This window comes from Chelmon rostratus, chromosome 7 (assembly GCF_017976325.1).
Source record: "Chelmon rostratus isolate fCheRos1 chromosome 7, fCheRos1.pri, whole genome shotgun sequence".
NCBI lineage: Eukaryota > Metazoa > Chordata > Actinopteri > Chaetodontiformes > Chaetodontidae > Chelmon > Chelmon rostratus.
The window spans coordinates 3,108,515-3,132,778 of NC_055664.1; the positions used below are offsets into that span (position 1 = coordinate 3,108,515).

Consider the following 24,264-nt stretch of genomic DNA (forward strand, 5'->3'; position numbering starts at 1 on the left):
AAAGTTAAACGTATGTCCTCATTTGGTGTGGACCGCTTTCTCCCTGTGTGCACATGCACATTTCATCTGCCAGCTGAGCATGTTTTAATAAGAGTTTGGGGTGTTTTGAGTGGATTTACATGGCAATACATATGTAAAATGAGAAACATTTGAGACTGTAATTAGAAAATAAATATTAAAACAGAAATATTTGTTATATACGTTGTATATTTGTTGTATACGTAAAATTTGACAGTCATTCACAATCTTAGCGTAAAAAAATCTGACTTTTCTTCTTTGAATACAAAAGGTTTTTTTTTGCATCGCTGCACAATTACGTCACTGCGTCAGCGCAAGTGAATGTTTGCGTCGGGACGGGGGCACGGAACTGATACAGGGTCGACGAATAATTGGAGATGAAGGAGAAAAATGGTAGTAAAACAGCGGTTTTAGAATTGTAGCGGTAACTTAGCGGTATTACGATTATTTGTAGCCTCACTCGAAAGTGAGTGTTATATGAGGACTCGCGGAGGAAGCGCTTTAATCGCAGTAAGGTAGCGAATGTAGGGAGAGTTGGGGAGGGCTGTAGCTGCTGGGGTTTTTTTGGAGAGGGAAAACAACATGGCTGCTGTGGAGCTCGAATGGATCCCAGAAACACTGTACAACACCGCTATCTCGGCGGTGGTGGACAACTACAGTCGATCGAGAAGGGACATACGCTCGCTCCCAGAAAATATACAGTTCGATGTCTATTATAAGGTAAGATTGACCAGCCGTGGGGGTCAGGTATATCTGGCAGCCACTAGACTAGACGAGTTCGTGTAATCAGCTGCTAACATTGCTGCTAGCGTTAGCTAAATTACGATAACGTTACGCTAGCGATCGAAGACGAAAAGCTAGCTAACTAAGCGTTAGCTTAGCAAGCCTTACATTTTCGTAAAAGTAAGGTGGCTAGTATGTTATGTCTGTGTAATAAACGTTTGTTGAAAAGAAGCCATAAACGGAATTGAGCCTGTAGCTAATTACATCGGTGACTATGTAAATGAATTGTGTCAGTGTTGTCATGTAAACACTCACTTTGTCAAAGCAGCCTTGTTCCGTACTTGTTTCAACACATCAGAGCATTTTAGAGCAATCATCTGCCCGTTTGCCTACACAGCAGCAAACACCAAACAGCAATATGTTAAAACATCGTAACTTTGAAAACAAATATTTTTGTTTCCTGCAACATTCAGTTAAATGCCACACTGAAAACAGTCCTGCTTTTGAGCCACAGCCAACATTTCAGAAAAAATGAAATGAAGCTTGCTTTTACGACCACAGGGCAAGTGTAATTGTGTAATGTTACATACACTAGAATCTGCTAACTCTATTGATGCTTATTGATGATGTGTACTGGAAGCTGTGGTTGGTGAGGCATTCCTCCACCACACACCAAAACACGCTATTGTAATTGTTTTCCCATTTTAGCTTTTAACTTGTCAGTTAAGATTTCTCTAAATGTCGACCTCTGAGTTCCCTTACATGATGGCCTAAATGCAATGTTGTGAGAAAATATTGAAATACTGTGTCATACGTATTGGTAGAAATAGTTAAAATGATTGTTTTAAACATAAAAACTGTGTTTATATTATAGAAACATCATAAATCATAAGCGTAATGAGTCATGAATTTGTGTAAGGACCTGAGTAACATCATCACCAGAGACTCTCAATCTGAGTGTATGAGAAGTGTAAAAAGCCTTTTGTTTTTCACGAATGAGTTCCACCTCTAGGTTGTAGTAAGCTAGGTTTAGGTTTGATGACAAGTCAGTCATCATCAAGTATTGTCTGAGATATGAAGATGCTGTGGATGTGATCCACTTTGCACTAAACCAGGAAACATCAAATGTTTATGACCCATTGCCATTGCTACTATACTGTGAAGATACTATTTACTAAGGCTGGATTTTAATGGCAACTGTAAAACAAAGATCTTTCCCAACAGTTGATTGAATCAATCATTGCACCTCTCAGACATTGGACAGCTGAAGGGAATCATCACATTCACACTTGTCACCACGGTTATTTACAAAGATGACAAAGATTCTTTCTTGATTGTATGTAACTGGGTTCATTAAAGTTCCTCAAACTCATCTGTGTTAATCAAAATTGCATATTTAGGATTTTTTTCATGAAAAAAATCCTTTCATACCTTAAAATTGCTTAGATGTAACTCTACACTGTTGCCCTTTTTAGTATGCACAAATCTGTGCATTTGCAAATAGTCGCAGCCTCTGTCTCCACCCAGCCCTCCTCTGCTCACCTGCAGTTCAGACATACATGCTCACATTCGACTATGCTCATCAAACACACAACCGTTTGTGTTTCCCCAAAATCATTTGAAGTTTTCTGTCTAATTATTGCAGTGAATATAGCCATCATGTAATTCAGCAGCTTAGCTTTCTGACAAACAGTTTTGAGTAATGTTGTTTGTTCGTCAGTAACCCAAAGCCATATAAAATGTCCTGTAGGAATTTGACATGAATCATCATGTAACTTGGCAGGCTAACATTGGTTAATATTATCTAGCACACTGCAATTTTTTTGGACACAGCCAACAGATGAAACAAGAAAAAAAAAAAACGCTTACCAACATGTTGGCTCATATTTGCTGTGTCCATGGGATATATAGATGAAACTGCATCTGTAAAAGTGTGTGTATATACAGTATATACTATATGTCACTGAAATGTTTAGCATATGCTCTCAGTGTTGTCATAAATGGCGATGGTGGGAGACTTTGTTAAATATATGAACGGTGAAATCTCAGGTTTACATGCATTCACTTCTGATTTTGAAAAGCAAATGTTTTTGACCTACATTTCACCCATTCATGTGACACTGCTGTCACTATTCAGAAAGAACTGAAGCTACAACTATAGCGCCATACATGTCACACATATATATACACAGGATTACATTACACAAAATAAATACCAACTGAAGTCAAGTTTTGTTTGTTGCTGTTTTGTTAGCTGATGTCACACATTCACTTCTCTTGGTGACCCCCTCACCATGTCCTCCACTCTCTCTATCCCTCTTTATCTAGTACTAGTTGTTGGGGTGGTCGGCCACAAATTTGTAATTAAGATGATGGTAGCACTGAACAAATTACGCTGTATGACAGCAACTGCCTTTTACCAAAGTCAACTACAGTCCGACATGTGTTCCATGTAGGGATGTCAGTTTCTGTGAATTTTGCTTTTGATAGCCCAATAGCCATTAGCTTGTAACAAAGTGGCTAATATGATGCTCAGGAGCACACTGGACTTTATCTCCCATGTCCTGGAAAATATCCATGTACTGCACAAATGGGAGAAATTCTGGTCAAATAATGTCTGTGTTTATGGACCCCATTTCCCATGTTTTTATGTCTAATGGTGACAATCATTTTTGAAATCGACTGAGAGTGCTGCAGCCAGCAGCAGTGAAACGGTCTGCAATATAATCCCACTGTGTGTTGATGGAATTATGGGAAGCATTCCTTCAGACATAGACCTTTTAGTTAAAGAATAACATCATTTTTGTTTAATCAGGAACAACTGCAAACGTATGTTGCTGTCACCAAAGTCACCAGACTCTATTTACAAAAACAGTAATTTTATCATCATAAAACACACTTCATTCACACTGAACAGACACAAAAGAAAACCCACCAAAACCATCTTAGTTTGTCCTTACACTGTTCCAGCAATCACCAACGACTTGCTTGGTTGAAATAAATCTTTCATCCACCAAATTAGGAGAGGAGCAAGAGGGCGGACATCAGAGAAGCAGCATGTAGAGCTGAGTATTTTCAGATCTAACTCAGGAATTATTTATTATTTATTATTAATTATCTCTATGACTGCAGAGACTTAAATATGTTGGACTTGGACAGTAATTACCAGATAAGGAAACCCGCTCCCAGTCAACACTGATGAAGCAGCACTTAGTTGCGATGTAGCTTTCATTTGTGTCTGTCTGTGGAGCAGGCTCGTCTACTCTGGCTAAATTGACTTTTAGCTCATCCTTCTTCTCCTCAAAGTGTTTTTCAGTGTGTTCAGTCACAGTGGCTCTAGATGGTATTATGAACAGGCGCTCCAGGTACCAAACTAGCACTTTGACTCCCTCGCCCTGTAACACACTGACTCAATCACATGGCACGCCAACTGTGTGATGGCCCGGATCAGAGTGTATCACACTGTGTGTGTGTACTTGAATTAATCTACACACTGACATGCGTTGCCAGTCACGAGTATTCTCAGTTAACTGAGTAATGGTTAACCGTTGACATCCCTAGTTCCTGGTCAATTTGAAGAAAGAAGAAACATTTTTTGTCGGGCACTGGCTTTACTTGTTATTATTTATGTAGACTTAAGTCCAAGAAGTAGAAGTGTTGTTAAATTTCGGGTGTGATAGCACAGTGCCAGCCTGCATCTTTGCTCTAAAGCCTTAACTATGAACAATGACCTCTGAATTTATTCTCTTTAGCAACAGTCAACTAGGAATCACTGATTGGAACAACATTGTTTTCTTAAATGATATCATGATTTGATTATATATGGTTTTGTTATGCTCATCATTGGCAGATTGAAAGAAGTGGCTAGTGACACCATGTGTCATGAAAGTAGCGTGTCTTTTGCTAATTTACACTAAACACAAAATACAGCTGATAGTGATGGGACTGTCATTACTTGTGCAGGTATTTGGAGATAAACCAGAGTATTGAACAAATTGAAACATCAGCCTGTGAGTTGTATCGATGAAAAGTCAGAGGATGTGTTGCAAGTTATTATAAATCATCAAAACCACTGATGTCAACCTCATGGTGGCACTAGAAAACCAAACCCCTGGATCCTATTAATATCTGTAACCAACCAGCAGTGCCATCCCTAGAGCCATACCACTTGTGTGGTTAATAAAAAAGCTATTAACATGACATGCAGTACAAACATCATGGACTATACAATTTGGTGGCATTTTCCTGCAATGCCAGCTAGATACTGACAACACAACTGGCTTGATGAATTCGCTGCTCGTGAGCCAGTGGGTCTTGTCTGTGGCTTTAACCAACCGGTTGTTCAAATAATCACACCAATCAGACATTAAGTGAGGTTTCACCCGATAACTGCAGTTGAAGGGACACGGCTGAGACTGGCAGTGTCCCCCGTACACCCCACTGACAGCCACTGAATATAACAACTTCCAGCTCAGTGCATTTTGATGACAGGCTAGACATTGGCAAATTTTTTTTGTTCAACTCCTGAACTGCAGACAGCTTTTTTTTCAAAGCATCTCTTAAAGCTTACCCATAATAGAAACAAACAACAGGACAGAAAGTCCACCATTTTTGTTAAAGATGGGTCATTTTCTACCCTTCACGTGAGTTGTTCTGTTCCCTTATGCACCTTAGTGATCACATCAGTAACTCCCTTATACTCCACATTGCTTTTCTAATGGATGAGGCGACATCTGTATTATTGTCAGTGAGGCTCCATGCTAACCTTATCCATTCCTTGCGTGTCTCTCAGCTTTACCAGCAGGGCCGGCTCTGCCAGCTGGGAGGAGAGTTCTGTGAGCTGGAGGTGTTTGCTAAAGTACTGCGTGCTTCAGACAAAAGGTAAGAACATAATGGGAGTCAGCTGTGTCTGAAACCTCACACTGTCCACACTGACCCATCAGTCTAACAAAATGGTTCTAGAAACAGATGGTTATCAGAGCAGCTATGCTGTATGTGCTGATAGCTGCATTAGTGAATAGTGGATACGGATGGATATCATTTGCTTCATGTAGGGACCTCAACAAAACTACAAATTTGATGCTGTCCTTGTCTTGAATGATATTGAACTGAATATCTGTGGGTTTGGTCTGTTGGACAGACAAAACTAGATGTGTGAAGATGTGACCTTGGACTGTGAAAAATTGTAATAGGCACTTTCACTATTTCACTATTTTCTGACATTTTAAAGACAAAATGATTCACTGAGACAGTAATCAACAGAATTCTCCATAATAATGAAAATAATTGTTATTTTTAGTTGTGGTTATTTGTGAATGAATTGATATGTTTTCTAGTATATAAATGACAACATGTAAAATGTAACTTTAAATAGAATAAATTAATAGAAATTGAATTATACAGAACTAGACTTCTGGCTCTGTTGGCTTTTTATTGTGCCTTATTTGACCTAGTGTATCACTCATTTACTGTTTGGACCAATCCTGAAATAGCTGTTTTTCTCCAAACTCTCCTGTGACTGATGTGTTTGGTTTGCTTTGTGTTCCTTCTCCTCCTGCTGGGACCTGTGAAGTCACAGTCTGTCTTCTCCTTCTCAGTTCCATTACTTTAACAAAGACATTTTAAGTTCCATATCACACTCTACTGCCACTTACACTTCTCTTCAGCTGAAAAAGATGAGTTAAAATTAGGGAAGGAAAGGAGTTTGTAAAAGAAGACAAACAGAAGCCTGGAGAAAAGAACTTCGTTATAGTTAAAGCCCTGTGCACTGTAAAGTTCCCTTTAGGTTAAGGTACATTATTGATGTTCTTTCGATAACATCTCTGTGTTATTGCTTTTAACCTGCAGTGATAGGCTTAATGAGAATACAATAACAGTATTCATCAGCATTGTCATTCACTGATTAGTCAGATGTTTGTGATGTCTGTCAGTACTATTGGGGCCTTTTTATATTTTTTTAGTAAAGGCTTAGATGAAACAAACAACATTTTAAGCATTACCCAATACTCTACCCTCCACTGACGTTGTCATTTCCTTCGTCTTCCCCTCTGCAGACACCTCTTGCACCACTGCTTTCAGGCCCTTATGGACCATGGTGTGAAAGTGGCCTCAGTTCTGGCAAACTCCTTCAGCCGCCGCTGCTCTTACATTGCTGAGTCTGACGCCCATGTCAAAGAGAAGGCCATCCAGTTCGGCTTTGTGCTGGGTAAATGGTGGGGTCGGGGACAGAGGGTTTCACCCAGAGGCTGTGAACAGAGAACAAGAAAACAGGAACAGAGATGGATGAATAAGTGGCTGTCATTCCTTACTTGCTCTGATGTTTTCATAGCTTTAGCTCGACTAGGTCAAAACCTTGTGTATGGCTAGACTGCCTATAGCAGGCATCTCAAACCGGTTCCATAAAGGGCCGCGTGGCTGCAAGTTTTCATTCCAACCAAGGAGGAGCACACCTGGCTGGAATCAATTAATCAGCTGATCTCAGTCTTCAGCTGATAACTAAGTGATCCCTTGATGTTGATTGGTTTGCCTGATGTGCTCCTCCTGGGTTGGAATGAAAACCTGCAGCCACGTGGCCCTTTATGGAACCGGTTTGAGATGCCTGGCCTATAGTCAGTGTGCTCCAAAGGGGGTAACTGAGGAGTCTCTGCCCTTCGTGGTAAAGTTTAATTTCTGCCTGATGCAGTGTCACTGGCATGAGAGTGCATACAACAAAAGTGATGTCATCACATCTCTTGGATCAAGTGTTAAAGCTCTGGGGGTTTGAATTAGGAATGCACAATATGGTTTTATTAAAGATGATACCATAACCAATAATAAGTACTCCAAACTCAACTTACCAGGTTCTTTATAAATGAAAGCTTTATTACTACTAACTGCACACGCTAACTACTGACCACACAGTGCACACACAGCAATTACTAACTACACACACAACTAATAACTGCTAAATATATAAATGTGATCATTAGTAAATTACATAAGCTAATACACACAAAGAATACATGGAAGAACAATTCATGAATAAATGATTGAAAGACTAAAGTCACAAATGCAGCAACATACGAACTTTGTCAGTGGTGACCATCAGACCAGATCAAGCACAATATCTTCATCACATTAATTAGTGGAAGCACAAAAGCAGATTGGATTTTAAGACAAAACAATAAAATAAGGCTTATGGCACCGTTCAGCAGCTGAGAGGGATGGGAAGCCAAAAGAAATGATCTGAAGTAATTCAATATTGTAAATATGTCGATATGCAATTACCCCCTGACTGCCAGCTTCTTCCCAGGTGATGAGGGTGGGCAGTGCCCACTCAGGCCTGTGGGAGCTGACCAGTCAGAGCAGACTGGGCTCTTTGGGAGGGGGGCTTACTTAGAGACGGCCACTAAAATGGAGCGTTCAGACAGAAGGTGAATAGAGGTCTTAAAGCAATGTACAATATGAGAAAAAATATCTTTTTTGAACACAGCATGTTAACATTTTCTAGTAGACACCCAGAATAGAAGTCTGAACCTTTAAATAGCATAATATGGGACATTTATGTGTTCATATTAATCAATAGCATCAACCTGTCATCACAGAAGAAGTGTTGCAGGTGTTGCTCTGTAGGGAGGGGAGGAAAAGCAGCGCTGCTTATGTACCGCTCCCGAGCCTCCTCCCAGGTAGCAGCTTGGCCAGCTGGTCTCGTCTGGAGCTTCCTCGAGCTATTGGTAAAACTTTCCCCTTACTTTGTAGTCCCCTCTCTATGCCGTTGCTGACCTCTGTGTGCTGCTTGATTAGCTCGCTGAACAAAACTCACCCATTCTTCAGAGCCAGACTATTAGATTTGAGTTCACAGTTATTTACAATTTTTCCTTGGCATTGGCATTATGGTGTTCTTCTGGACAGAATGTTTTTTTGTACACCCCCTGGTGGCTCGTAGATTACTGCAGCAGATAGCACCTGTGTGCCATCTGTATGCCATCAACACCTGCACTGACTACCACCACATATAATAGATGATTGATGATACTAAAGACATTCACCAGCCCTGTGGTCTTATCCAAGCTAGTTACTCTCTGCCCACCTTTTTCTCATTCTGTTTCCAAAGTCAGCTCAGGTTCTAGAGGGAATTTTTAATACTATGGCATCAGCCAAAAAGCTATCATTTTCCCATGCCAGGTAGATCCATCTGTAAGTCTGTCACTACTTTTCCTTTCCCTCCTGGTTGGATACTTGTAAACTAGCAACTTGGCTTGCTAGCAGGCCATGGAAGTCGTTGTTGAGCCAGTGGCACATTTTAACACTGTGTTATCATCAAAATGTGTTTGCAGTGTGAGATTTGTTTTGAATGGAGCATATTGATAATATGTTTTATAAGAAAACCCATACTTAAACCATCAGTTATCACAGGTGAAGCAGAATCTACCTCCCCTCTGAGACAGTTGGAGTAATCCGATGTCTTTTGATTCTAGGTGGCTTCTTGTCTGATGCGGGCTGGTATGGAGATGCAGAGAAAGTGTTTCTGTCGTGCCTGCAGCTGTGCACGCTCCACAGTGAGGTCCTCCACTGCTTCCGGGCTGTGGAATGCTGTGTCAGGTCAGTCTTAAAGCCTGTGAGCATTCACTATTTGGTCATTTCAAGTATAACTGCAGTTGCTATTCTGTGTGACAGATTTTGGTCACCATAGGTGACAAAATGGCTTCCATCATTTGTTTGTGTTTGGATGATATTGGTCCCATTTCAATACACCCATTCAGTAATGTGAGGTAATATCAAGAATGATCCTGACCCTGCCTCACACACAGCTACACATCTCACTACAGGTGGCTTAGCGTCACTTGTTACTAGAAATGATGATTATCAGTGATAGAATAACAACTAAAAAATTCAACATTTGCAATTAGTTAGAAGGTTAGAAGGATGGATTTTAAGGAGTTGTATTATCATTTTAAGTCTGATCAGATTTGCAATTGCATTAAATCAGAACCACTTTGATCTGTAGATAAAACACACAAGTTTGAGCTGACGGTTCAGAATTTTTAAGACTGCAGTAAATGGAAAGATTTTCCCAGGTTAGTCTGACCTGCCATACTCATATTACAAACTGACATCATGCATCCCCTATATGGGGGCTGCCTCTTTTCTCGTTCTCTCTGTCTAAACTGCCTTTTTTTGTTTTTGTTTTTTTCTATGTCCAGTGGATCTCAGCAGATTTCAAATTTTACATCTTGGGCCTCTAATTGAGATCAATAAACTGTCACAGCTTAGAGATTTTTCCTGCCACTTCCAAATTGTAAGCAGAGGCCAGCTTCAGTTTGCCACGATGCAAATTCTAATACCATACTTTAAGTGCCAAAACAATTACCCATTTAACACAGACAGACTGACAGACAATTATGTAATGACAGTTACTGACAGTTACTGTAGATAAACAACACTATTAACAAATATATCATATAATGAGATAGACATGCATGAGATTGCTATTAAGTTGTCCTCTCTGACACCAACAGGCTGCTTCATGTCCGCAATGGCAATTGTAAGTACCACCTGGGGGAGGAGACCTTCAAGCTTGCTCAGTCTTACATGGACAAACTAGCCAAACATGGCCACCAGGCCAACAAGGCAGCGCTGTACGGCGAGCTTTGTGCCTTGCTCTTCGCCAAAAGCCACTATGATGAGGTATGTATGTCTGATCTCCAGTGACTGAGAAAATGAGATGCGTTATATATTACAGACAATAAAGGCAGGTGTTACTAGTTGTAATAATACTCCAGACAAACATGGATTAAGTTTTAACCCATATCTTTTTCCTGTATTTTTCCAGGCATACAGGTGGTGTATAGAGGCTATGAAGGAAATTACTCCAGGGCTGCCTGTCAAAGTAGTTGTTGATGTCCTGCGGCAAGCCTCCAAGGTTCACTGTGTTCATTTATATTACAAGAGTTTATTGGGTTAATATTAAGTGTCGTTGCAGAATGTTGTCTACAGACCAGTAGTCTCTTGTGCTTAGTAAAGAAATCTCTTGTGCAGACACGATTGTGTTAAGTTTGACTTGTGTTTCTGCTGCAGGCCTGCGTGGTGAAGAGAGAGTTCAGAAAAGCAGAGCAGCTGATCAAACATGCAGTGTTTCTAGCAAGGTAACCTGCTGTGACTTATAAGGACTCAGCATTACTTTTATTCCTTTTTGTTATCGTGAATTCTGATTCAATGTTTGTGTCTTACAGAGAACATTTTGGACACAAGCACCCCAAGTACTCTGACACGCTGCTAGACTATGGATTTTACTTATTAAATGTAGACAACATATGCCAATCAGTTGCTATTTATCAGGTAAGTAGGGTGACTCGTAAAAGAAGTGTGTACATGCTCTTATGTTCGATGTTCTCATTTTTATTAAGACCCAAAGTTGTGTGTTATGTATGAAAAGTCCTTTCTTTCTGTCAAATCCCAGACAGCGCTGGATATCCGACAGTCTGTCTTTGGGGGGAAGAACATCCATGTCGCCACAGCCCATGAAGACCTGGCCTACTCCTCATATGTGCACCAGTACAGCTCTGGGAAATTTGACAACGCTCTGTGAGTACAATGAATCTTACAAAGTCAAAACTATTCGTAGACCAGCCAGCTAATTACATTAGACATGAGTTCCAGTATAGATGAAACACAAGACCATGACTCATACTGTGATGGGCTGTTTTGTAACTCACTGTATTGGTGATGTTACATGGCTTTATGCTATAGATGTGTGTCATTTCCTATGTTAAAAAGCATTTATCATTTAGACACAGGCATAGATGCTGGCAAGATGGCAGGGACAGGAAAAAGTTTTTTTGTATTTTTCACTGATCCAGTGACAGTCTTTCCTGTGTTCAAATGGCCTTATTCAAAGTTGGGACATTCTCTGGCCTCTGTAACCCTGATCTGAGCTTCAAAACAATTTTCTGCAAGGGAAATATTCAGCTTTCTTGGAAGTGTTTGTCCCAAATAGACTATAGCCTCGAGCCAAGTCTGAGTTGCGTGACATGGGTCATCTGCTGTGTCTGTCCCTCAGATTCCATGCAGAACGTGCCATAGACATCATAACTCACATTCTGCCTGAGGACCATCTGCTACTGGCCTCCTCCAAGAGAGTCAAAGGTAAGGCAAGTTTCCTGGAGATGCTGGGCTTCTGCCCACTGTGTAGAGGGTTCAGTGGAGAATGTCAGGCAGGCGATCAGTCTTAAAACAAGTAATGGAATGTTGCTGAGGAAAATGCTATTATCCTTGTGCCTTTTATTTATGTAACTGTCCAGATTCAAGTCTCTCTTCATAGCTGTGGCCACTTAAGATTTTTTCTAAGGTGCCCAAATCAAAAGAAACATTTGCACTGTTTACAAAGCTGTATCTGAAAGGAGTCATTACCTTTAAAGGTAAGGTGCATGCAGTCCTAGAACTGACATCTTAACTGAAACATTCAATATTAATGTTTTAGCATTTGCTTTCTAGGAATAGTTTTCCACATTCTGGAAGTTCACTTAATTACTCAGCTCACTTAAAAAAAAAAAAATCCTATTAATGAACACCCTTTTCTTCACTGGACACAAAATTTTGTTGTGCATATTGATAGGGCTGCTTGATTATGGTAAAAAATCTTAATAACGGTTATTTTGGTCATTATTGAGATTATGATTATTTAACTGACTTTGGAAACATTCATTGATCGAACTTTAAAAATTCTCTATTTAACAATGGATTTTGTTGGACTACAACAAACAAACAAAAATGCATGTATATGTAATATGTGCAGCAGCACCGTGGGCTTCACCATGTCCTTCTATTTGGGTTATTCTGCCTGATACATCTTGGGTTTTCTCTACCTCATTCAGTATTGAATGTGCTTGGCGACCAGCGACACCCTGTCAGCTCTGGGCACGCTCCCCGCACAGTCCAGGGCTCCAGACTGCAACCATTGACCATTTAGTCATGTTTTTACGTCATTTTTGGAGGCAGTGCTACTACATTTTATTTATCCATTTTATTTTATAGTAGGAGCACATGTGTAACTTGCAAATATGCTTCTTGTGTTTTTTTTAAATCATCAAGTTAATCCACTGGGTCTCCACTTCCTTGAATGGTGGGAGTAGATGAAGACTTTTGTGTTGGTTCTTGTGTTTGTCTCTTCTTCAGAGAGTTGAAGTAAACATGCCACAGCCTGGCTGAATGTGGGATTGGCCTGGAGAGGCAAAAGGGCTGCACTGGATTTTTAACACAAGACAAAACAAGTGAATCATTGTGAAAGGCCTGGAAGGCCTGACATTAATAACTTCATCTCAATTATCTTGTTTGCATAATTGTTGGAAGCCAAAATCTTAATCAAAAAATAAAATGTCATTATTCGCCCAGCCCTACATGTTCAGTAAATATTCACCTAGATGTGTTGCAGTGATGGGTCCTTTTTAGTGAGACAACAGTGGGGATTAGGAGGTAACAGTGAAATGATGTTTATATTTTAGATACTGATTATGACTTAAAGCTTCTGCTGAATTTCCCATTTGTACCAAAAAATGACATGATGCTGTGGTTCCACTGTCTAATATGAGCTACGTCCTCCACTTAGCTCTGATTCTGGAGGAAATTGCCATCGACTGCCACAATAAGGAGACAGAAGAGCGCCTACTGCAGGAGGCTCATGACCTTCACCTCTCCTCACTGCAGCTGGCCAAGAAGGCTTTCGGAGAGTTCAACGTCCAAACAGCCAAACACTATGGCAACCTAGGACGCCTCTACCAGTCCATGAGGAAGTTCAAGGTGGATGGATCTGTCTGTCTGTCTGCGTGTTTGCATGTCTGTCTGTCTATCTGTGTGTGGTGTGTGTTATTTTTTTACCTTGATGTGCCATTCATATCTCTCTATCTTTGTGTTTGTGCGTATGTGCGTGTGTGTGTGGTTTTCCGGGTGTTTGTGTAATAACCAGGAAGCAGAGGAGATGCACATCAAAGCTATCCAGATCAAGGAGCAGCTTCTGGGCCACGAGGACTACGAGGTGGCTCTGTCTGTGGGTCACCTGGCCTCCCTCTACAACTACGACATGAACCAGTATGAAGATGCAGAGAGGCTCTACCTGCGCTCCATCGCTATCGGTCAGACCCAGGGAAGGGATGCATGGTTACCCATGCTGGGTGGGACTCTGTATCTGTGTCTGGTTTTTAACAAAAAGACAGATATTATTTTACTCGCTTTAAGCCTAAATCTAGATAGAGAGAGCCTGGGTAAAGCACAAACATCGCTGCAAACGCTGTAGTCTTGCTCTGTAATACAGGCCTGCGGTCACTCCTGCAGCCTGTACAGGGCTCCAGTCTAACTTTTCCAGTGGTTGCAATGATGCTACCAACTTTCTAAGTTGGTCGCACCAGCACAATATTTGGTCACACTCTTTTATTTTAGACACACACATGCGCCACCATTTTTTTCCCCCCTCTTTTAAACTATTAAAAATACAGTAATATTGTAATACACCACCAGTTTATCGAGGTCTTTCCAAAACATGACCCTTACGCCTCAATTCATAATTATCATTCTTATTTCTTCAAAGATACACTGAAGACAATTTAAAAATTTGATTATAGACTAACATGATGATCAGCAGATATATTTCTTTATGAGTTTCTTGGTCTTAAAGATCAGAAAATAAGGAAAATGTCCAGAACTATTTTCTAGGCAACTATTTTCTAGAGCACAAGTTGATGTCCAAAACCCAAAGACATCAATTTACTATAATGCAAAACAAAGAAAAGCAGTAAATTCTCACGTGATAAGTTAGAACAATGAAATATTTGGTATTTTTGCCTAAAAATTGACTCAAAGGATTATTCAATTATCAGAATAGTTTTTGGTTTTGGTTGACTCATCGGTGCAGCTGTAACGATTACAAATGTGGTATGCGATATTTTCTGTGTCCTCACAGGTAAGAAGCTGTTTGGAGAGGGTTACAGCGGGCTAGAGTATGACTACCGAGGCCTGATCAAACTCTACAACTCAGTGGGAAACTATGAGAAGGTGTTTGAGTACCACAACGTACTGTCCAACTGGAATCGATTGAGGGACCGGCAGTTTGCTGTAGCAGATGCCCTGGAGGATGTCAACACTACACCCCAGCAGACCCAGGAGGTGGTACAAGCTTTCCTATTGGCTCAGAGCCTGGGCCCCACCCGTCCTTGCCTTGGCTGATTTTATGAGGGAAGAGAGAAAACAAAGACATGTGGGCTTTAGCCTGGTGAGGACACATAAGCCCAGATGTGGTGCTTCAGTTGCACACAGTCTATTAGTAATACACATTAAATTCAAGCATCACCGGCAAGACAGCTGGCTTTATAGTCACTGCAGCTGCCAGTACACACACAGACATACACACACATTTAGTCATGGAATTAAAAAAAGTAGAGAAGACACCGTTGTCAAACCTCATCAACACATACACAAACCACAAAGATGCAACTCCAGACTGGATGCAGCTTCACTCCACAGAGCAGACTGTTGCATTTCTCCAAGAGAAAAGAGACACACAACTGAGGGTGGGGGGGGGGGCGAGGGATTAAAAAACAACCTCAAACATCCTGGAAGGATGACAAATGACCTCTCCTCTTGTCTCACTCGCCTTTTTCTTTTCAGTTTGGAATCAGAGAACCTTTTTGCTTTTGTATTTGAACCAGTGTAGCTTTGAACGCCATGAGACTCATCGCAGATCAAAATCATGTTCTCCAGGGCTATGTACATGACAGTATCTGGAACCCACACACATCTGTGAAATACGTGTTTCAACCCACTTCCATCATCTTGACTTGGAGGAACACGGATGGAAAATGTCAGATATTTTTGACACTTGTACAGTAAAATAATACTGCAGATTGTACAGTTAAGTTTCAGTTGAAGGCTTCTTGTTTTTTTTTCTTTGTGAAGAAATGGAAGTGGACCCGAAGACTCCTTTCTGAACTGCTCGATGGAGAGAGATTACAAACAGTGGAATGTGTTGAACCAGTGGGTATATTGTTATACACTTAACAGGCTTCACAGGTCTTGTTTAAATTTATTTGGTCTTTTTCCAGCTTAGTAATGACCTAGAGTAATGAAAATGCCAATAATTTATATGCAGAAGTATATGTCATGTAGCCCTTTGTTTATGCTTTTCTTACTGAGTGAGCCATGAATTCTAAAGAAACTGCTCAACACTATTACTCTTAAACAAGAACATGGATAGGAGTGAGGAGAGGAAGGTGCTACATGTACAGAGGCTTATAAGCCTCCCTTTAGTGAATCTTAAGGTGTGGCTTCACATGTGCAAGTGTGTGTGTGTGTGTGTGTGCCAGTATACACAGATAGAAATCTGGGTGCCCAAGTGCTCCACTGATGATTACCAGCCTTACACCAGCTTGCAGTTATCTGTCTGTAGACGGACCCATAATTCTAAGTGCTAAATAAACTATTATACCCTTAAGGGCACTACAATGGGGACCAATATTGTATATTTGTGTGTGAGTGTGTGTGCGTGTGTGTTGCCAGCTTGTGTACCTGTGCATCTGGCCTTTCCTCTCCACTCCTTCCTGTCAGACATCCCATTAAAGCAAAGTTCCAGATAGTTTCTTTTCATACTTTCTTTGTTTTTTTTCATGTTGTTAATCAGCCTCCATTCTACCGACTGTCCAAAATCCCATCAGTTGTTTCACTACAGAGTCTGTTGTGTTAAGGCCATGATGCTTTGATACAGCTCATGTCAGTGAAAACAATCTCAAGCCAGATCTTTCCCAGTAGTTTGATGCTGCACTGATAGCTGCTGGTCTACATGAAGGATCAGCTCACTAACCTCTACTGCAGTGGTTCCCAACTGTATGTGCTGGTGACTACAGCCAAACCAATAATGGATTTTTAAGGCTGATACCAATTTTGACATTTTGGAGTTTTAAAAACTGTATATTTCCACTGATATCCATTATTTTTCTTTGAACACATGACAAACCTTGCAAAAAAAATAACACAGAACTGGGAGATCTGTACTGAAGTAGACCCTGCACAGCGTAACAATGAAGTGTTACACTGTCTAAATGACCTCAAGCATCTTTGGCTTTCCTCTGCTCACATTTCTTCCAACATAGACACAGGTATACATACTGTTGTGCTCATAAATTTGCACGGGTACCGGGTAGCTAGAATTTGTAACCATTCGTATAAAACACACGAGTGATTAGTCAAAAGGCATTTCTTTTTATTTTTAATGGGATTCAAATTGAACTATGAGGCATCCCAGAATGGAACAATCATTTACCAAACATAGCATAACATCAAGAAAATACTGAAATGGTCCCTGTTAAAAGTCTGCGTACTCTTGGTTCTTTATATTGTGCATTTCCCCCTTTAGCCTCAATGGTGGCCCTTTCTCTGTCTCTTTCTGATTTCTAGGTTATATATATGTAATATATATATAATTCTATAAGTTCAGATAGATTTTTCCACAGGTCCTCTGACAGTTCTTTTGCTTTCCCAACAAAGTCAGTGCAGCCCTGGCTGCTCCCTCGAGAAAAAACCCATTGACTATATATACACAGACACTCATTACAGTCAAACAAGTCACACGTGTGGAAACTTACCCTTAGTAGACATCTATACGAGTGTGTGTCAACTTGTGTTTATATTATTAGGCCAAACATTCAGGGGTATATGAACTCTTGATCAGGGCCATTTGGGTGAATAGTTATCTTTATGGTTTAAAAAGGGCATGTGTGGGTCATGTGTGATAATACATGGCCTCATCTGACTACTACCCCTAAATAACATTTTCTGCCTGATTAGACATATTTTCAAAACAAACAAACAAAAAAAAACTATTTCAAAACTTCACTGGTCTGTAAATTGGTGAGCACAACAGTATATCTGTAGCTAATATTGGCCAATATACCGGTCTGGTCCATTGATCAGACTGTATCTTCTCAGACTGTCAATTGAAGAGTTTTTTGTGGGCTGAAGAGGTAATACCATACAGTATTTCAAAATATGAACATCATTTTGTGTACTAGACTTGTGTTTTTCCCACCTACCTACCTTGATAGTTGACTCAACCCCTTGTGGGGTCCAGACCCACAGGTTGGGCACCGCTGCCGTGGTATCTATCCTTGGAGATGGTTTTGGTTTAATCATTCCAAGTTCCATGAACTGAAAAAATAGTCCCTATGAAAACCAGAGTGAGGGATACATTTGAAAGGAAATTTTGCAGTTTCCTCCTTTATGCCCCTTTACAGTATTGGAAATTAAATTCCATTCACTTTCACTTTTAAACCAAAACTGTCTGCATGCCTAAATACCATTGGAAGTGAGAGAAATCGTTTTTCTCTTAATTTGGGTGAACTGACCCTGATTAGTGCGGAGTGAATAGTCGTCGCTGTGTGGTCATGAATTCAGACGAGCCTGACATTTGTAGCTCTGTAGAGAAAGAATTGATTGAATTTTTCACTGATGGAAAATGTGAAAATCAAGCCCAGCTTTAAAATGAATCTAGGCATTGATAACATTGCTGAGAATCTGATGCCTTCGAAGCGTACCCCACTGTTTTTTTCAAGTGAATGAAGAAAACGAGCTTTGCCTTGCTGTTGCTCAGTGCTGTTGGACATCTCCCTCTCTGGCGGCGATGTGAGTGGCTCAAGCTGAGGAGGTCCAGCCTTAGCCCCCTTAAAAGGACGCTCAGCTACACTCTGTGCTTCGGCTTCGACGGGCGCCCCCTCCCTCTGGGACACAGAGAACGTTTTTCCAGGGCAGGTGTGGAAATGAATGTTATAGTCCTACTTCCATACAAAGATTCAAATGCAGAAATACAGCACATTACAGTCGAGTTGGGCTCAAGACAGGTGGTCACTACATATCTTCTTGTCCTGTAAAGTGAATAATTGCAAACATTGAATGAAAAACCTGCCCTCAGATACTCTGACACAAATAGATGTCATCCTGGGATTTCTTTAGTTCTCTCCTTCATCCACACTGGCTGTATTTCATCAAAGGTCACGTCACCTGATCAGTTGCATCCTGCTCTATTAGGGCTACTGCTTTGGAGCCACTTATAAATGATTTCTGCATCTTATGCAATGGATTTATCTCTGCACCACCCTTGGAAATTTGAGAAAAAGGCTTTTTTCCACCGATTTTGATGTGAAGTATCTCGGTCCAAACTCCAGCTGAACTGTCAAAATCTTCCTCCGATGTCACATTCTGGATGTTTTTCCTTGAACAATAACCCTGAGAAACCAGCTGACTGATGGAATGTAAGAGACAAGGTTTGACTTGACAGCACTGGTCATCATTGTGATATGCTGATATCTGAAAGTGACTACCATAGTTTCAGGGGTGGAGGGTCAAAGGGCGTGGGCCTGCTGGTAAATGCTGACAAAATTAAAGATGTTCAATAAAGCTGTGATCTCTCCAACAGCCCTGTTTCTCTCTAAGAGTTCAGATGATTGACACCAAAAGTGATGAGGGATGTTTCACTGTTGTCCTGTTACTGCTTCACTGTTAGCTGCAAAAACATTAAAACTTATATCATTGATCACAAACGCTGCATGCATGTTTCTCTTGTGTTCATGTCTTTAACTATAATTTATTCACATCATAGTGAAATGAAATTGCCAAACAAATGTTGTAAACATAAAAGAAGTCTCTTCAGTTTCCTTCCTTGATTAGGGGATCTTAAGGGAGCCATTTAGAGACCTAATGCTTTACCAACCCCATTGCATTATAACCTGTTAAGAATGCAGTTTAAGATACACTGTACCTCCAGAAGTATGTGGACACATACATGTGCTTATGTTCTAGGGCTGTTTTTCATGGTTTGGGCCCCTTAGCTTCCATTTAAGGCAATTATGCAAGAGCACACAGTGATATTTTAGACAACTGTTTCAATAGTACAGTGGTGGACAAGAACCACACTTCTGGATTGTCAGCATTTTATTGCAGGGCACAGGTAATGGCAACAGCATAACCCTCCCTGCAGTTGTAGAGAAACAAAATATTTGTACGGTCTCTCCTGCATTAATGCTCTCTATAACTTCCAAGGAAAGAGTCCAGAATGAAATAAAACAAATACCCAAAATACATGCTTTCTGTGAAATATTACAACAAATAAATGAGCAAACCTGCAGCTGCAGAGAACCTGAGCATTAATGGGGTTTACTGTCTGGAACAACATGACAGTCTCAGCAGCCAGCATGGGCATGAGGCACATGCTGTATCTCAGCAGCCATACACAAAGTCGACCATGTTCACTGTAGTAAACAGAAAACTCCAGATTTCAAGTAAGCGAGAGGTCAAAATGCTACTCTTGCTGAAAGCGACTTCCCTGCCATCTTGTATGTCTAAAGCAGCCACATAGTTTAATGTGAATGTGCCCTTTCATCCAACATGGGAGCTGATGTCAGGAATAAATACACATTCATTGTAAAAATAGAACAAAAAGTCAAACTGTAGCTCATGTTGGCACATTCTGCTGAATTGTTTCATCTTTGGAGAAAACCAAATGCGACCTGAGGCCACTGTTCTTATAAAGGTGGACAGGACAGTGTAAACTGACTCTGCTGAGTGACTTTCAGTTCTTTTTCTCTTCCGGCTCCTCATCATTGGTGAGGTATTCAATGTGTGTCCATATACACCAGATCTGCAGAGAAACAGATGGGATGTTTGGCTGTGAGAAAGCTTTACGTGAACTAACATAATGTGAATTATGATTAGCAAATATTTCAATACAGCTTCAACTTTCGTCAACATGATGTTTATTATTATCACATGTTGTTTGTACCTCCACTGAAAGAGCCAGCAGGCGGCCTGCAGTCAGCAGCACAGTCCCCAAGGCCTGGATCCAGGGAGGCAGATACAGCCAGTGAGCCAGTAAACCCCACTGACCCCCATACAGCCATAGCGGGAGGCAGTGCAGCCCGCTCACCACCCATGTGCCAAGAGGTGTCCGAAACCCTGACAGCACCAGACACACAAAGCTCACATGAACACTTGGAAACTGCAATTTATCTGAAGCTGCACAGCATATGAACATCAACGTATTTACAGCGGCAGACTTGTTACCGTTCGCCATGATGGCTCGTATGAATCGAGGGCTGGTGGTGAAGCTGTCCTTCCACTGGTCACCTCTGGCGTTGTGGTTGCACACAAAAACACACCACTCCAATGCAGACACCAGCCAGCCCCACTGTAATACAGCATATAAAAAGACATCAGACGAGAAGTGCTAAAACCGCCTTGTTGTGCAAGACACCTGCATGTTTGCACAAAGTATTCCATCAGACATACAAGTAAGATTCAGAGCCACAAGTAAATAGAGCATAAAATCAGCACAGATCAGCTGAGTGGTTCAGTGGCTGCTCTGCTGATTTAAAGGACCAGCATGTGTGCTGTACTTTAATGTTTACTTCTTAAAAAGCAAAAGTCCAAATAGTAAAAAATGTTGGTATGGTGGCAGTTCTGTCATGTAATAGATAATTATAAAGAGCTCATTCTAAGGTAGCAACAACACCTTTGTTATTTTCAGGTTTCAGGTACACTAATGAAAACATAATTATTGATTATCATATTCAATTTCTAAATCCAACACATTGGACCTTTAAAACGACTTGCAAGAGTCAGATCGATTAATGCAGCAGAAGATGAAATATTCAGACTTTTACATCCTATAAAGGGTCAAGCTCCAAAGTCCCATGAGCCTACACCTCCCAAAATGCAACTTGTTGGCATCTTTATTTATGTGCACCTCCCAGTCTTTGAGACTAGGCAGCCACTGTGCGCAGGCCTTTTCATGTCGAGATGGACGAGTTTGGCCAATTCGTTTTTAAATTGTGCACGGGATTTTCAAACTTCCAATCAATAGAATACATTTGTTGTTCCAAGTACCTGACGTCTGTCTTTACAGGGATTGTGTGATGGTGATGAAAGTGTGTCCATCAAAAGATATGAGTCTACCGTTCTTTACAATCCTTCCTTGGCTTTGAGCAGGTGTACAGTGTGCAGCCATGTTTGGTTTATGGCGTTCTTCTGGAGACACTCGTGGACAGAAAGTTTTTTTGTCTTCAGGAATACTGCAACTGATAGCACCTCTGTGCCATCGACCTATTGATTCAGCAGTGTCCGATGGGGAAACTCAAACTCTCGACTGGCCACTGATGTAACTTCATCAGTCACTCAGTCAGTAGGTCAGGTACAAACTTTCAAAAATGTGTTTATACTCAACAAAGTAAGATTTTAAAAAGGCATTGTTTTGACGACACACAAGTATCTTTTTGTGTATGGTATCAAAACAGAAGCAACAGAAGACCTGTTTTATGTTGCTGTCCTGGTGGCAGTGTGCATGTGGCATGAACAGTGCAACAAATCCATCCTGACTGCTGGAAACAGTGCCGGCGACTGCTGCTGTAATAAGGATGAAGGGACTGATTTCTTGGCAAACACTTGGCTGATCGTCCTTTAAATGACAGTGCCCATTTCAAAGACACTGTATGCAATAACTTCATGTGTAGCTACGGCAGATCTAAAAGAGAGGCTCCTTTGAACAGATTTCTTCCTTTATAATCATGCTGTAAACGCCACAGCCTAATGTGAGCACTTAGTGTGAATGTGTGTATGCTGTAAGTGTTGAATGGTGTGCAGTATCAGACCTCAAACAGCAGGCTCCACAGCATGCCTCTGCCCATATTGTCCACCACTACGTCCAGCCAGGCCCCAAACCTGGAACTCTGGCCCAGCCTCCTCGCCAGCCAGCCGTCCACTCCTGCACAGAAGACATCTTCACATACTGGGGACATGTCCTGCGCACACAGTCACTACTCCCCCTGGCAATTCACCTTTGGGTTTGGAAACTGGATGAAATGCTACCTGCTGGCTAGCGCAGTGTCATTATAAGATAGGATAATCCTTTACTGAGCCCCAGAGGGGAAATTCAGGTGCATTAGAGGGTTTTGAGGTTGAGGCTGGCTCAGTTTAAGTGCCATAGTAAAGCATGATAATGAGTCAGCTTGCACATCATCAGAACCCTGGAACTGCTAAAAGTAAAGGGAATGCAGCCATTACTGATGTTACCAGTTTCATGTGTGAAAAGGGCCTCAGTACTACAGTGGTGGTCTGCTGCTGTGTCTTCTTTTTATATAATCCAGTCTGAAGTCCGTGCAAAACATCATCTACCAGAGGCACAGCCAGCCTTTTTCATAGCAGATATTATGATTTGTTATAGCAGGAAACGCACAGGCACTCCTATTAACATCAACATCTGCTCTAGTTAAGTGTCCCTTTACACCATGACAGTGTGGATACCAGGACCTTGAAACTGAAGCAGCTAAATGGACTGCAGCCACCCTTTCAGCCACCCTTTTTCTATGGTGACATGGCAGTCAGTTGATATCATTTATGATGTTCCAGTGCACAGGGTACACCAGTTTATTGTAGTGTAGACGTGTTCAATACAACACTAGTTGTCGACTGGAATGTATTCATGCTAAAATAAACCAGATCTACCAGCAGAAGTTCAAAGATATCACAGGTCAAACAAGGTAAACAGATACTTTACCATCCAGTGCTGTGAAGACTGAGTAAAGCGAGACAAAGACTGCTGGTGTCTCATAGGCAGCCCATGCAGCAAACACAAGGCCAATCCTGATGTATCCTGACAGACACAAACACACGTAGCTGACGAAGTGAATGAAGTCCTGAATTCAGTGACACACATATGGCACTTGTCCTCATGTTACCCATAGCGGAGGTCAGTTCAAATGTAATTACTTCACTTTTATCATCACAGTCACTTCTTTCAGCGTCAATGCTCAGCATGTGATCCTAGTTTAGGACGCTCCATCGGACTAATAGACCATCGATAATAATATTACCTTATTCTAATAGCTAATGTACGTAGACAGTAATGGCAAAGATACCGGTTTCGTTGTTGCTATGTCACGATGAGCTGACGCCCCTGCACATAAAACACACACACAAAATACAGTTCCTTAAAATTCAACCCAGTGTTTCTCACCAATAATATTCGGCCAGTACAGCAGCACTGCAAATCCCATTCCCGGTCAGTGAGGAATTACACAGCCGAGCCTCATCCCGGAAACAAACATGATGCAACCTGCCCTTACAGCCGATCTCTCCAGCCATCAAAACAAGCACACTGCATTTTTTAATACATCCGTTGATTTAGTAATGCTTGTGTCCCAGTACAGCGTCCAGGAGCAGCTAAAGTCCGCTGTTGTATATTTACACGCGCTGTGGCGCGTGCGCTTTTTCTTCTAAACTAGGTGACGCAAGAAGCTGACAAAGCTGTCGCGCGCTCAGAGCGTTTAACCAAACTCCATTCTAAAAACTGGACATTTAACGACACCCGTAAGAAAGAGAGCAGAGCATTTAAAAACATGTCAAATAAGGGAAACGTTGTGGAAAACAAGATGTTCATGTATTTTTTAAATTTAGGGATTCATGTTGGTTCATTTTGGTGGAAGAAAATGGAGAAAAGAGTGAACAATGTAACAGCTG

At 41.1% G+C, this 24,264-nt stretch overlaps 2 protein-coding genes across 2 annotated transcripts; one reads left to right on the forward strand and one right to left on the reverse strand.

Annotated features, from left to right (window-relative positions):
- Positions 1 to 361: 361 nt before the first annotated feature.
- On the forward strand, positions 362 to 19,326 carry appbp2 (amyloid beta precursor protein (cytoplasmic tail) binding protein 2). The gene is made up of 13 exons (XM_041941493.1): positions 362 to 738; positions 5,534 to 5,622; positions 6,795 to 6,946; positions 9,198 to 9,321; positions 10,239 to 10,407; positions 10,553 to 10,642; positions 10,798 to 10,865; positions 10,953 to 11,058; positions 11,180 to 11,304; positions 11,780 to 11,865; positions 13,325 to 13,515; positions 13,682 to 13,847; positions 14,672 to 19,326. The coding sequence occupies exons 1-13, from the start codon at positions 601 to 603 to the stop codon at positions 14,932 to 14,934; spliced, it is 1,767 nt and encodes a 588-aa protein (XP_041797427.1). The 5' UTR covers positions 362 to 600; the 3' UTR covers positions 14,935 to 19,326.
- On the reverse strand, positions 19,318 to 24,007 carry si:ch1073-145m9.1. The gene is made up of 6 exons (XM_041941494.1): positions 23,762 to 24,007; positions 23,303 to 23,398; positions 22,398 to 22,510; positions 20,815 to 20,938; positions 20,534 to 20,706; positions 19,318 to 20,392 (listed from the first exon to the last, which is right to left on the reverse strand). The coding sequence occupies exons 1-6, from the start codon at positions 23,799 to 23,801 to the stop codon at positions 20,324 to 20,326; spliced, it is 615 nt and encodes a 204-aa protein (XP_041797428.1). The 5' UTR covers positions 23,802 to 24,007; the 3' UTR covers positions 19,318 to 20,323.
- Positions 24,008 to 24,264: the final 257 nt, after the last annotated feature.